We start from the raw sequence: 13891 nt of genomic DNA, 5'->3' as shown, positions 1-13891 counted from the left end.
ACAATAAAAGTTATAAAACAACATTTTAAGCGACTTTGGAATATACAGTGGGACCTCGATTAACCGACAACATCAATTATCCGGGAAAGAAAAAGAAAATATTTTTGGATCGATTTAAATTGTTTGCATCGATTAACCGTAATTACCTCTATTATCCGGATTATAAGCATAATTTTTGAACAATCAAACACAATGTGAATAAAACGAAAAAAGGGAATTCCCTCTATTGCATATGATGAGTCGGAAGAAAATACATAATTTAATTTAGAAATTTGAGAAGTGCGGATTGTTAGTGTTAGACATTATAAAAACAATGTGATTCTGGTATTGGCTTTCGAAACCGAAATTAACAGATGAAAAACCAAACGTAGATTTTGCAGGTTATAAATGGTTCCGGAAGGAATGATTAAAAGGAACTCAAATTTCTGGAGCAACAGTGAAGGAAAAAGCTAAAATATTCCCCTTAAAATTAAATAAAAAAGCGACATGGTATTCACAAACTTAATGCTGCAGGGGAAAAATGTTCAGCTGATTAATTAAATGAATTCATATTAATGGAAAAACTCACCAATGAGATAATGGAGATGAAACAGGAATTTTTTGGAAGTGTTTACCTGAGAGCAGTTTGGCTTGCCATAATGAAAATTTCATAGAATAACCAAGGTCTCAAAGGAGAGACTAACCACATGCTGCTGGTATACACAAGTGCAAAGCATTAGTTATAGGAAAAAGTGCTTTCAAAAATGCTCATGATATTTCCGTAAGGCCAATACAAAAGTTTGGATAACACTGCAAATATTTTTAGAATGGTTTAACAATAATTTTGTACCAGAAGTGAGAGAGCATTTTAAGAAAATCGGTCTAAAAGATGATAGTCAAATCATTCACATGCAGACATGCAGGATTTCAATGCTGAAAACGTTATTGTGGAATTTTTTCCAAATTGGACGTCTTTGATCCAACCGATGGATCAGGGTGAAATATGGAGGTTTAAATGTCATTATCAAAAAACTATTAAAAAAACTACTCAAAATTGGTACTCAATTAACCGGGAAAATTGATTATCCAGAACTCTCCCGGTCCCCACCATTACGGATAATCGAGGTCTCGTTGTATCAATCATTTCAAGGCCTAATCGCTGGAAAATCTTAAGTGCATAACAATACTATGTTGGTTAAAATATTTGCGCGGTTATGTCACGGTTTGTCTGTCTAAAATATAAAACTAAACAGAATAATTTTCCCTCCAAATTTAGTTTTATCAACTTCCAAAATATCGAATTTTGTACAAACAGTGCGTCATAAGCGGGAAGTTTTGCTTTAAGTACCGCTGAAGTACACCCATTGCTCTCCAAAGCTTATGGTGAATGTGATCCATCGGTTTCAACGTGCAAGAGATGGGTCGTGTGATATTTTGGACACGGAAGATAAAAATATTCCAGGCTGGCCAAAAAAGTTTGAAGACCAAGAAAATTGTTGTAAAACTCAACATCTTGCCAAATCATTGGGAGCTACGTTTGCGAGCAGCAGTATTCATCCAGGGAAATTGGGTACCATACCAATTTAAGAGACCTTGAAAGACGATTTTGTGTGTCTGAAATGATGCTTGAACGCTACAAAAGAACATAATTTTTGCACCGAATCGACACCAAAGCCAAATATCCATAGCGCTAAAGTAATTCTCTGTATTTACCAAAAGGCTGCTATCACAGACAACCTGCACTGAATGTAACTGATTCGTTTGAAGCATTGACCGAAAAAGCCCGGAATATGCTGCCATACACGAAACCGTAATATTCCACCATAAATTTATCTTATTTGGAAAGTGAGATTTTTAAAATTATAAAAAACGGTCATTTATGAAGAACCTCTCTATAACAAAGAAAAATATATCAAAATACATCATGAATATTTATTATTACCATTTATTTATATAAGAATTAAAAATGTTCATCAAAGTCGCGGATTTACCTCGGTACCATTGTGAATTGCTTGCCTCAAAATGGGCGGGATTATGTAAATGGGCATGGCACCACCCATATAAATTAAATAGTTATTTTCGAATATCAGCATCTATAATTGTGACAATATTACAACTTTATAGGAATCGATTTCTTTTCACTGCATGAAGTTTAAACGAAAATGGGACGAATCGGAACGAATCGGCTAATTTTAAATAGAAGTTTGCTTTTTAAAATCAGCAAAATCGGACCACAAATGGCTGAGATATGAGGAAAAAACAGGACAACCTCGATTTTTGACCTATATTTGGATTATTAAATCATTAATATAGACAATATGGATATTTAATGATAGATATTTCAAAGACATTTGCAACGACGTATATAAGACCATAGTAAGTTGGACCTACAATGGGTCAAAATCGGAAAAATTATTTTTTATTCCGATTTTTTTTTTCACCAAAAAAAATTTAAAAAAAAAAATTTTTAAATTTTAAAATAACAATTCGATAATTTTTTTTTCCAAAAAATAAAAAAAAACTGAAAAAAAAAATGTTGTTCCCTAAAAATATTTAAATTTTTTATTTTGAATTATAATTTGGTAAAGTTTATATAAGATTCGGCACAGCGGAATATAGTTCACTTACTTGTTTTTTTATAAAATCATATTTTTGTTTATATCACTCCGATAGGGTTAGCGAAGCTCACCGGGTTAAGCTAGTATCTTATATTTTTCGAGAATATTCCAAGAATTTGTTAATTAAATGTAGTAATCGATTGCTTAAGCATGCCTCAAGGCACTCATCGCTCATTAAATACTTCAATATACCTGATTCAATCAAATTAATTTTTCATTAGTACCACAAAACATTCGTAAGAATTCCCATAAAATCATTTCAAATTGTAATTTGAATTCTGAGTTTGGAGAGTATTTCCGGTTCAATTTAATATTTTGAAAATCTCATTCTCACTATGGAATACCCCATATAATTAAACATACTTCAATTATATACTTATATATATATTTAAATAAATTAGATAGTACATATTTACCTATGTGTTTACATACATATGCAATATGTACTTACGAATACATACATTTATGTACAAAGTTATTTAGCCATAAAATAGCAACAAGAACAAAAATAGCGTTTTTTGTAAACTGTGTAGAATACAATAGAATTACGAGTGTATAATAATTGTTATAATCAATTTAGTACATTTAACTCATTAATTACAATACATTTGTGTCTATACATATGTAAGTATGTATTTATGTCATTTAGCAGAATTTGTATTCAAACTTGTGTTTGTGTTTGAGGTGTGTGTGTGTATATGTGAGTGAGTTGTATTCAAATGTGATTTACTTAACTACAATCAACAATAATCAACAAACATATACGAAGTAAAAAAAGAAACAATACACAGGTAATAATAATAAAATTACATACTTAACGATTAACGATAGATAATTTTTAGATTATATACTATGTTATTTATATAAACATATGTACAGATGTATGTGTGTGTGTATATAATATGAATAATTTATAGAGCAAAACTATAACAAGCAAACATATAGAGAGAAGCCTTAATTGGCAAATCGATTAACTGACTAAAACATTCCATAGTAATAAAGTGATTGAGAATAACTTGTCAATGAAAACATCGGTTTTTTTTTTGACTATCTCACAAATTTTGGATCAAAACCGTTTTCATATTGAACTGATTTTCAATAGCCATTTATAAACAGTTTTTTATGAATCTCATTAATTTCAGTTTTATAGTTTTTACCTCCAGAGTGTTTTAAACATACCAACAAACAAACGGACATAACTAAATCGTCTTTGAATTTCATTTCAAACAAGAATAAGTACATAACTTTGTGTGTGTTCAAACTAATTTATAAATTTTCATGTTCTTTTTTGACTTAAATTTCTTTTTTCAGCAAAAATTCCTGATAATAGGTAATGTCTCTAGAAACTAACTTATGAACAATTTCTGTCTAGCTGTGAAAAATTCTCCAAAAAAAATTCAATTCTACGAACAAAGAAGCAATTTAATAGAAAACTGTTTATGAAAATTGCTATATAATTTTTGAAATTTGCTGTTTTTGTTTCACTTCTGGCATCAACAATTTTCAAAATCAGGAAGTTTGTTCATCTACTATATATGTTTATTCTAGGTAAATTGAGGAATATATTTGAAAAGTACTTAAAAAAATATTAATATAAACATTTTGCATGAATAGTAGGGTATTCATTCGACTAATGATCGTTCGATTAATCGAATAATTTCTTTCGAATAATTATTCGAACAATTTAAAAATGGCCACTTTCGAATAACGAATAATTCGAACAATTTTATGTAGAATAATCGAATAAAACGAATAAATGTTCATATATATTTAAATTTATTAAATTCCTTAAAATTTTTCATAATTTCAAATTTAAATAAGTAATAATGACTCACAAAAATTGTATTGTTTCTGAAATTCGACAAATAACTTAAGACAAAGGGATTTTCGATCACTGTAGATGAGTGTTCCGATAGCTCCTTCTATAAATATATAAATATTACTGCTAGAAGTTACAATTCTAAAAACAAATCTTTCAAAATTTTTAACTTAGGACTTGAACCAATGGAAACAAAATGTACGGAATAAAATATTTGTTATTTAGCTGGCGAAATATTAGAAGAATCGCAATTAATAATCAAAATTTTAAGTTAGATTAAAGTGGAGTTGAATGTGAGGAGAATGTGATTTTGAAACGGTCGTCGAAAGTGATATTGAGGATGACATTTATAATGATTACATTTAAATAGATGAAGGCCGTGATCTTAAAATATATGCGTATAAGTGATGTTATTAACCGCGTACGTAAGTGTTGCAAAATATTTAATAAATCGAATGATAAACACAAATATTGCAAACTAACGTTTTGTTGCAAGAAAAGCATGGAGTTCGTCTTATACATGATTTTGAATATCGTTGAACATCTTTGTCTAACATGGTAATAAACTTTGTGAGTATTTGTAAATGCGTCAATCATGCAAAGATTCGGCAACGTTGATAGAGCTTGATGTATAATACAATTTGTTATAAATAATTTAGAAATAGTGAATAATTAATTTACTAAAGAATTAGATACTCAATTTAAAACCCGAATTAATGAACGACATAAAAAAGTTCTTAATACGTTTATATTGTGTTTGAATTCAGGATCATGCTGAATTTTTAAAGCATAGCTCAAAAACGGAAACTAAAGGGTTAGCTAGTCAATTGTTTTGTAGATTGTTCGGGAGTTAATCTCATCAGAATATTTCTGTTGAAAATTTAATAATGGACTTTGTTTTCGAATGTTTTTTAACATTATCAGTGCTTGAATTGTTAACATAACGTTATTTTTGTTTTTCTTTAACAATAAAATATTAAAAAACCTACATAAAAATTCATTCTTTACTTTTTTTAAAAAATTTTAATTATTCGAATAATTCGATTAATTTTAAACGTGTGATCGAATTATTCGAACAAGTTAAAATCTCTTATTCGAATTATTCGTTTTATTCGAACAAGAGAAAAGTCGAATAATTCGAATACCCTAATGAATAGACATCAGAAAATACCAACGTAATTTGCCAATGTTTAAACATTTTATTATATTCAAACCTAGAAATTTTTGCCATTTAATTATTTCCAGTATCTTACAAAAAAAAAGGAACTTATGAATAGATTTTGTAAAGATAGCGTTTAAACCAATGATATTCTTTTTAAATTATCCCTTTTAGAACTAGTTCCTTATAACCTTTGCTGAGCTGTTACACGTTATTGGGAACGGTTCTAGAACCAGTTCTTCAATCAATGATTTTTGATAGAAATTATCACCCTCAGAAGTATTTCTAGAGAAGCTTTACAGAGCTAACACAACTTCTTAGAAACCATTCATGAACTAGTTCCTTCATGAAATCCTGCACGCTTCGGACTAGATACGAGAAGTAGTTGAGATTTTTACCGATAATTTCCTTGATAAACGATTTTTGTTCTCAACTTTTTGACATCGATATTTTTTAATTTTATGAAGAATAAATGTTTTCAAATCAGTTCCTAGAAATCAGAACTAGTCTAGAACCAAAGAACTTTATAGAAAAACTTAAGAATTACATCAGAGTCCTTCTAAATGAGTAATTTTAACGCCACTAGAATCCGAAATTATTTGGATTACAGTATATTTAAGTGATAGTTAAATATTTAAAATTAAATGAAGTTTAAGTGGAAACAAAAAAAACCCCTGAAGAAGTTTGAAACAAACAAACGAAACGTTGGGTAAATAATAATAAAAATGAAAATACTTTGATTTTTATTTACACATTTGGTAACAAATGATTGACCATAAATAGCCCGTAAGATTGGAATCTTAAAAACTAAAATTGTCAACATCATTGGTCATAAATAGAAAACTAGAAAATTAACTATCGGAGGGCCCGCCGAAGAGAGGAGGTGAAACGAAAAATAACATCATGACGACAAAAATAAGTATGGAAAGTTTCTTCGAGAAAATTAGGAACAAATACAACATTCATACTAGCAGCTTACTGAAGAAATATAGCAGAGAGATGGAGAGATTGGCTAAATTGATGGAGAGAACAACATTTTTACAAGAATGCAGACACATGGGAATCATACCAACACATGTAAGAAACAGTACAAGAACATTAAAACAATTAGTTACAACAAAAACATCACGGATAGACATAGAGAAAATAGAGACAAACTTACATGCAAAGTTATTGAACATAGAGATAAAAGATACACATACAAACACAACATATACAAGATCAGAGATCAGAAAGATTGAAAAGGAGATGAAAAATACACTTGACAAAATGGAACTTACGAAATTCAAGAACCAACAGTGGGATAAATTTTACAATATCAGATCGAGGATAAAACTTACACATTCAATGAAGATGACGAAATTGAAACACGAGAAGTTTGAGAAACTGAACCTCGTATACAATGACGACTGGTTTATTAACCACACGAGTATAGAGTTTGAAATGGAACATAAATGGTTATTATCACTGGGGAACAAGTTTGCAATACCAGTAGATAGAAAGAATTTCACACCTATACCGCTTATAGCTGACATGGAACAATGGGTTCAGGGTATAAAAGATGATACAGAAAAGGACATAACGCGATCGAAAATAGCGAACAGAATTGCATACTTCAAAAGGAATCTTAGGAATACGGGGAAAGATAAATTTATACTGAGTATATACGAGGTCACCAGGAACTTCATTAAGAAACACGAGAAGGACATAATTATAACTACGGCAGACAAGGGGAATAAAACTGTGATATTATATAGGAGAGATTATATGGGGAAAATGTACCAATTATTAGATGACAAGAGCACATACAGGAAAATTGAAATTGACCCAACAACTAGTCTTCAGAAAAGGAACAATAACTTAATTACACAATTGGGAAAAGATGGGTACATTACCAGATACGAGAAATGCAACATGACGACACAAGCGGCAGCAGCACCTGAGTTATATGGACTGCCAAAGATACACAAAGACGGAATACCACTTCGACCGATATCTGCATCCATGAAGGTACCGTGTTACAGTCTTTCGAAGTATATTGGAACAATTTTGAGGAATATTGTGTCGCCCAAATACAATATACAAAATTCAGTAGAATTAAAACGAAAACTGGAAAGCGTCTCATTGGAAAATGACGATATTATGGTCTCTTTCGACGTGGTATCATTATTCACTAATATACCGATTCACTTGGCTATAAGGAATATACTTGACAAATGGAAAACACTTAAGGAACACACGGCAATACCAAGGCAAACATTTTTGAAAATTCTTCAGTTTTGTTTAACTGATAATAACTATCTCACTTTTGACAATAAATTTTACCATCAAACATATGGTATGCCAATGGGAAACCCCCTATCGCCAACAATTGCAAATATTGTACTTGACACACTACTGGACGATGTAATTGACGAATTAAGGGCTAATAATATAGAGATTAAGTTTATCACTAAGTATGTGGATGACTTGTTTGCGATTATAAGGAAATCGGACGAAGAGAAGATATTAAAAACAATGAACGTTTATCACAATAAGATACAATTTACAATAGAACGCGAGAAGAATATGTCAATACCGTATCTGGACATCAATATCATCAAGGATAATGGAAGAATAAGGACAAATTGGTACACGAAACCCACATCTTCAGGTAGAATGGTTAACTTCAACTCTACACAACCATTGAAAATGAAGATAAGTACAGCGACGAATTTAATAAGGAAAGTATTACAGATAAGTGATGTTGAATACAGAAAAACCAATATTAATAGAATAAGAAAAATACTTACAAAGAATAGTTACCCAACATATATGACGAACAATTTAATCAACAAAGTACTAAAATATGAAAAACAGCAGAAAAATCCAAACACTGAGGAGGAAAAAGTTTTTTACAGTGTACCATTTATTCCCAAACTAACGGAGACAAAAACAATGAAGAGAATGATCACAGAGAAAACAACAACAATAGCTTACAAATCAAATATGACACTGAGGCATCTATTTACAAACAACAAAACAAAAATTGACAAACTTAAGAGTGATAATGTGGTCTATGAGATAAAATGTGACGGTAATGAAAGGGAGAGATGTAACTTGGTTTACATTGGTACGACAAAGAGAATGTTGGGGACGAGAGTTAATGAACACAAAACAGATATTGAAAAAGGAAAAATAACGACGGCATTATCTCTGCACGTAAAGGAGTGCAATCATAGGATGGATTTTGACAATATTAAGATATTGGACAGAGAACAAAAAGAGAACAAACGATACACTCTTGAAAGCTTAAGAATACAACAAAAAATACACAATACAATGAACACGAAAGAGGACAAGGATAACACAAAACTGCAATATTCCGCTGCAATATTTAATTATTAAATCAGTTGAAGTTCTGTGATATTAGTATTAAGTTTGACTTATAGTATATGTTTGTGTTGTAATGATTATTTATTTATTTATTTATTAATTCTGTGTCGTGAAGTCCAGTTTTTTAAATAATAAGTTAATTGACAATGTAAACAATAGAATTTCGTAAGTTGAACTGTGATATCTTAAGTTTTTCAATGATTTATAATAAAATATTTATATGTTTTTGTCGCTAGAATTCAACAATAAAAGAAAACCCCTGAAGAAGTTTGAAACAAACAAACGAAACGTTGGGTAAATAATAATAAAAATGAAAATACTTTGATTTTTATTTACACATTTGGTAACAAATGATTGACCATAAATAGCCCGTAAGATTGGAATCTTAAAAACTAAAAACAAAATATTTAAAATTTTTCAAGCTGATGAATTTTTTGAAAAATATTCAAAGTTTTTCAGTCTTTAGAACCGTAGTTGTTTCGGAACAAAGAAGTGATTTATAGTGGAACTGGTTGTTGTTTAGAATCCCTACAGTATATGTTCTGATTTTACTAAAAACGGGTTCCAGATTACTTCTGAAACTGTTGAAATTTTTTTATCGAAATTTTAAGTTTTTGAATCAGAAAAAATTTTATTTAAATTTAAAAAACTGGTTGCTGTTCGCCCAAAAAGAATGGCAGCAGAGAATCTATTATTACAAAATTTTAAATTTTGGCCTTTAACGTACATTTTCCAAAATACATCCCACAGATTTTCTTTCAATAGTTTATACCGTCAGCATTATTCAGAAGTAGCTTAATAATGACTGATTTATAATCTGACGATAAACAAAAGTAGTTTATTATTAGACTTCTACATAAGTATAACTGTGTTGAAATACTTCACGATATCTGAGAAGAATCATAATTTCTCTATAGGTATTATGTCGTAGTGACATATTTAAGACTCTTCTTGTAAGCTGATATGGTAATTAGTGGCCTCCAATGACATCATCATCGATTTTACCAATGGCTAATGCTATTTACAAGAGGAAAGAGGTTGCTCAAAACAAATAAAACTTTAATTTTATCAAAAACTTTTTTTGATACCGTCCTGTCTGTACATTTGTAGGAATAGGTATAATATGTTTTACTTAAATATGTTTGCTTGTTTTTATTTCGCTTTTTTTTCTTAAAATATTTTGTTCATATACATACATACACAACATATTAAATATGAATTCTATCTATGCTTTTAGATCTCTTATAATTAATTAAATTACTGTCATCTCTTATTATAATAAATAATCTTAAATTATCATCTTGTTATGTCTTCATTTTACTATTTAATTTTATGTTTTTATTTATTTATTTTCTTTTTTTTTGCTTTATTTTTTGTTCATAAATTTTCCATTCATATTTGATCATTTTTATCTGTTAAAGGAAATCTTTTTATTTCATTTAATATATTGTATATGTTGCTGGTTTTTTTATACATAAATCATTCTTGAAAATAGTTTCACTTAAACAATACTCCCCAGTGCATTTGCTGGCACTAAAAATATACATAAATACTCTCTCACTCTCTTACCTACCTCTAGGTATTATTTATGAAATCCTTTAAAGACACATCCATTAACCAAAAGCATTTATATTTATGACCTTTTTAGCTATAATAAGCTAAATTTATACTTGTTATTTATAAATGTGTATGTTTATTTGGTAATGAGAAAAAAACTAAATATACATAATTACTTTTAGTTACATCTAAAACAAAAATATTAATAAAATCCCAACATTTATTTATATATCTCTTAATATGTACACTGTCCTCCTTAATCCACACTACACTCTTAATAATAATGTTGTTTGAGTAATTGAAAAAAAGTGTAGCCTATTTTTAGGTGCTAACAAATGCAGGAGAGAGTTTTTATTAAATTCAACTTAACTGACCTTTCAAGCGATGTTTGCTATTTGTGGCTGTTGTATGTAAGTTTTTTTTATTAATTTAAGTTTTTGGGATTTTATTTAACAAACATTAATGTAGCAGAGATTTTATGAGTCCATGTGTGAATTTGTTTTTTGGGTTTTTATTTGCGTGTCTGTTTGTTTGTCTATTAAGTTGTAACGTTTTATATATTTAGGTTTGTTTGTTGTTGATTTTTTTTTTGGTTTCTTTATTTAGCAGTAGTTTTAGTTAATAGAGATTTTTTTATTTTCATTTTATTTGATTTTTAGTAAAAAAAGGTTTGTTTCTATTCTAGAAATTAAAGGAGACCGGCTCTTTTTTACAATTATTACTACAGTTTTAGCTTAAGGAATGATTTAAAGGGGGTTATACTGATTCAATATTTGTTGTAGACAAAATCAAGACTTGCTAATAGAAAAAAAAATAAAATTAAACGTTTTATCGTTGAAAATCTCATAAACACATGATTAATATAAAATATAAAATAAAGAATTTTTAATAAAAAAAAATGGATATGCCTAGATCAACTTAGAATTTCATAAGAAATATTAATATAACCTATAAAGTTTATAAGGTAATTTAAACCAATATGAAGAAAATCAAAAATCCTTGAAATTGAATTCAGATGAAAGAAAAGAAAATATTGACACATATCGATCGATAGATGACTAACTATGAGTGCAAAAAGGTTACTAATCTTGCACCTCCTCAAATTATGTATAAATTTTCTAAGCCACCTGACCAACAGTGTGCTTGTATATGACAAATATTATTAGAGCTCATAATAAAAGATGGCAGAATAACATTTAACATATTTTTAATATTCTTGTTTCCAATAAATTTCTATCATTATCAGCTGCTTTATCTGTTATACAATATATTATTAAATAAGAATTCTAGGAATATATTTTATATTAAAGCTGTCACGGCGAATGATTAATATTTATTTGTTTTCATACAAATAAAAAATAATCATACGCCTACGTATGATTTAACGAAATTGTCCAGATAAAATAAATCTCTGTTTAAGCAGAAATAAAAGATTTGAAATCAAGCATGAAACATGAATTAATGAAAAATGTGAAAATTTTTTATAAATATAAACTGACCAATTTAATTGCTAACGTTTGAAAGAAATTAACAAAAACAAAACATGATTGAAAGACAAAACTTATTCATTTGTTAATAATTTATTTCTTTATTACTATAAATCAAAAAAAAAAAAAAAAAAAAACATTTATTTAATTTCAACAAATTAAATATATAATTACTAACATTTGAATATGCAGCCAGACGTTTAGAAATTTCTGATATCTTCAAAAAATTGTTTTACTTTCTGTAAAACTATTTCATATGGCCAAATATTAGAAATTCCTAGCAATAAATTCCTATTGCCACATGCCATAAACATGTGAAAATTCTAAAACAAACTATAAAAATATGTGAACCTTTCTTAAACAAAAATTGCCTTTTTTGTATTATTTAGGTATTTTGTTAACACATCTTATATATTTGTAACATAAAATAAGTAATAATAAAGTAAAATTAATTTAACAAATAAATAGAAAATGTTTGTAATTTTAATAAACTTGTAAGCAAAACTAAATATGTATGTACTTCATTGTCAGCACTTTAAATGTAAAGCTGAAGAATTGTTTATCAACTAACAAACAATATGCAAATTAATAATTTATATACGAATATGTTTGTTATACATTAAAAGTGCAAACAGTATATACAAAAATATGGATTTTTGTTCAATGAATAAACTGCAGCAACTTTTCTTTCAAACCAATAGCCAAAATGGCAGTTTGCATCACTGCTGCAGTTGAAGCTAGCCAGAGAAAAAAAATATAGTTGTATACATATAAGCATTTCCATGTCATTGAACGCGACATTTGTACGCCTATAGAGTGGAATAGATTTTGCAAAAATAAGAGTATCAGAAAAAAATAAAAAAAATAAAAAGTTTTTCGAAACATTTTTGTCCAAAATATAGATCGAAATAAGGGTATGAGGTACATGTAAAAATATACGAAAAATTTCGAATCGTGAGAGGTGTTATTTGTTTTTTTTTTAATTTCTTACAATAAACCAAATATTTTTCCTCTTCAATCCGTCATATTTAAATGAAAACAGTCTTTGGATGATTTTATAATAAATAAAATTGTATATCGTACGTGACATAACGTACGCTACAGATTTTTTTCTTATAGTAACACAATATATATTCTGTAAATATATGTATTTAGAAACTAAAAAATAAATAAAATATATTTTCGGTTTCAAAAACCAAAAAAATCAGAGTCAAATTCATTTCAGTTTTCGCCACCATTTTAGGCTAAAACATATTAATTAAATTAGAAATTTAAAAATAGTCAGTTTAAACTATTATTCTTGCCCTTAAAATGTTGTAATAAGCTCTAAATACTTTCACGTAGTACAATTTTAGTGTTTTCTCCTATTCACATAATCTTGAAAAAAAGTTTCAAGGTTTTTTAGTTGTGGTTGTCATTCTCGTGGAATAGCCCATTTGTTAAACATAACCATTTCAACATGTTTACAAGTTTTTGAAGAATATTATGATCACTGTAATTATTTATATGATTACTGCAACCATTTGTTTAGGTTACCATTCACATGATTGTAGCAATCATATATATGATTGTAAATAAATATTTCTTCAACCTAAACATATTATGATTACCTGACAATTTTTAATTTTTTTTTTAAAAAAAAATTTCTTTTTAATTTCCATTTCAAAAATTTGGTTTCAATTAAAAAATTTTTATGAAAATTTTTTTTCAAACATTTTTAAATTTAAAAAAAAAATTAAATTTTCTGTATTAAAATTTTTTAAATTTTCAAAAATTTAAAACAAATTTTATATGATTGCTGCAACTATAATATGTTTATTTTACCATTCACATGATTGTAGCAATCATATATATGATTGTAAATAAATATTTTTTCAGAGTACCCACAAAGTTCATG

General features: G+C 28.1%; 1 protein-coding gene across 1 annotated transcript; it reads left to right on the top strand.

The window, feature by feature from the left end:
- The first annotated feature begins 7489 nt into the window (after window positions 1-7489).
- Window positions 7490-8962, top strand: LOC135949105 (uncharacterized). Its single transcript, XM_065498564.1, has one exon. It carries the CDS (start codon window positions 7490-7492, stop codon window positions 8960-8962), a length of 1473 nt encoding a protein of 490 aa, XP_065354636.1.
- Window positions 8963-13891: the final 4929 nt, after the last annotated feature.

This window comes from Calliphora vicina, chromosome 1 (genome assembly GCF_958450345.1).
Source record: "Calliphora vicina chromosome 1, idCalVici1.1, whole genome shotgun sequence".
NCBI classification, from domain to species: Eukaryota; Metazoa; Arthropoda; class Insecta; order Diptera; family Calliphoridae; genus Calliphora; species Calliphora vicina.
The sequence above is the reverse complement of the archived record's forward strand: the minus strand, read 5'-3'. Positions and strand labels throughout refer to the sequence as shown.

Excerpts from the sequence above, each read along its gene's own strand:
- LOC135949105 (XM_065498564.1), top strand. The coding sequence starts at position 7,490 with ATGACGACACAAGCGGCAGCAGCACCTGAGTTATATGGACTGCCAAAG.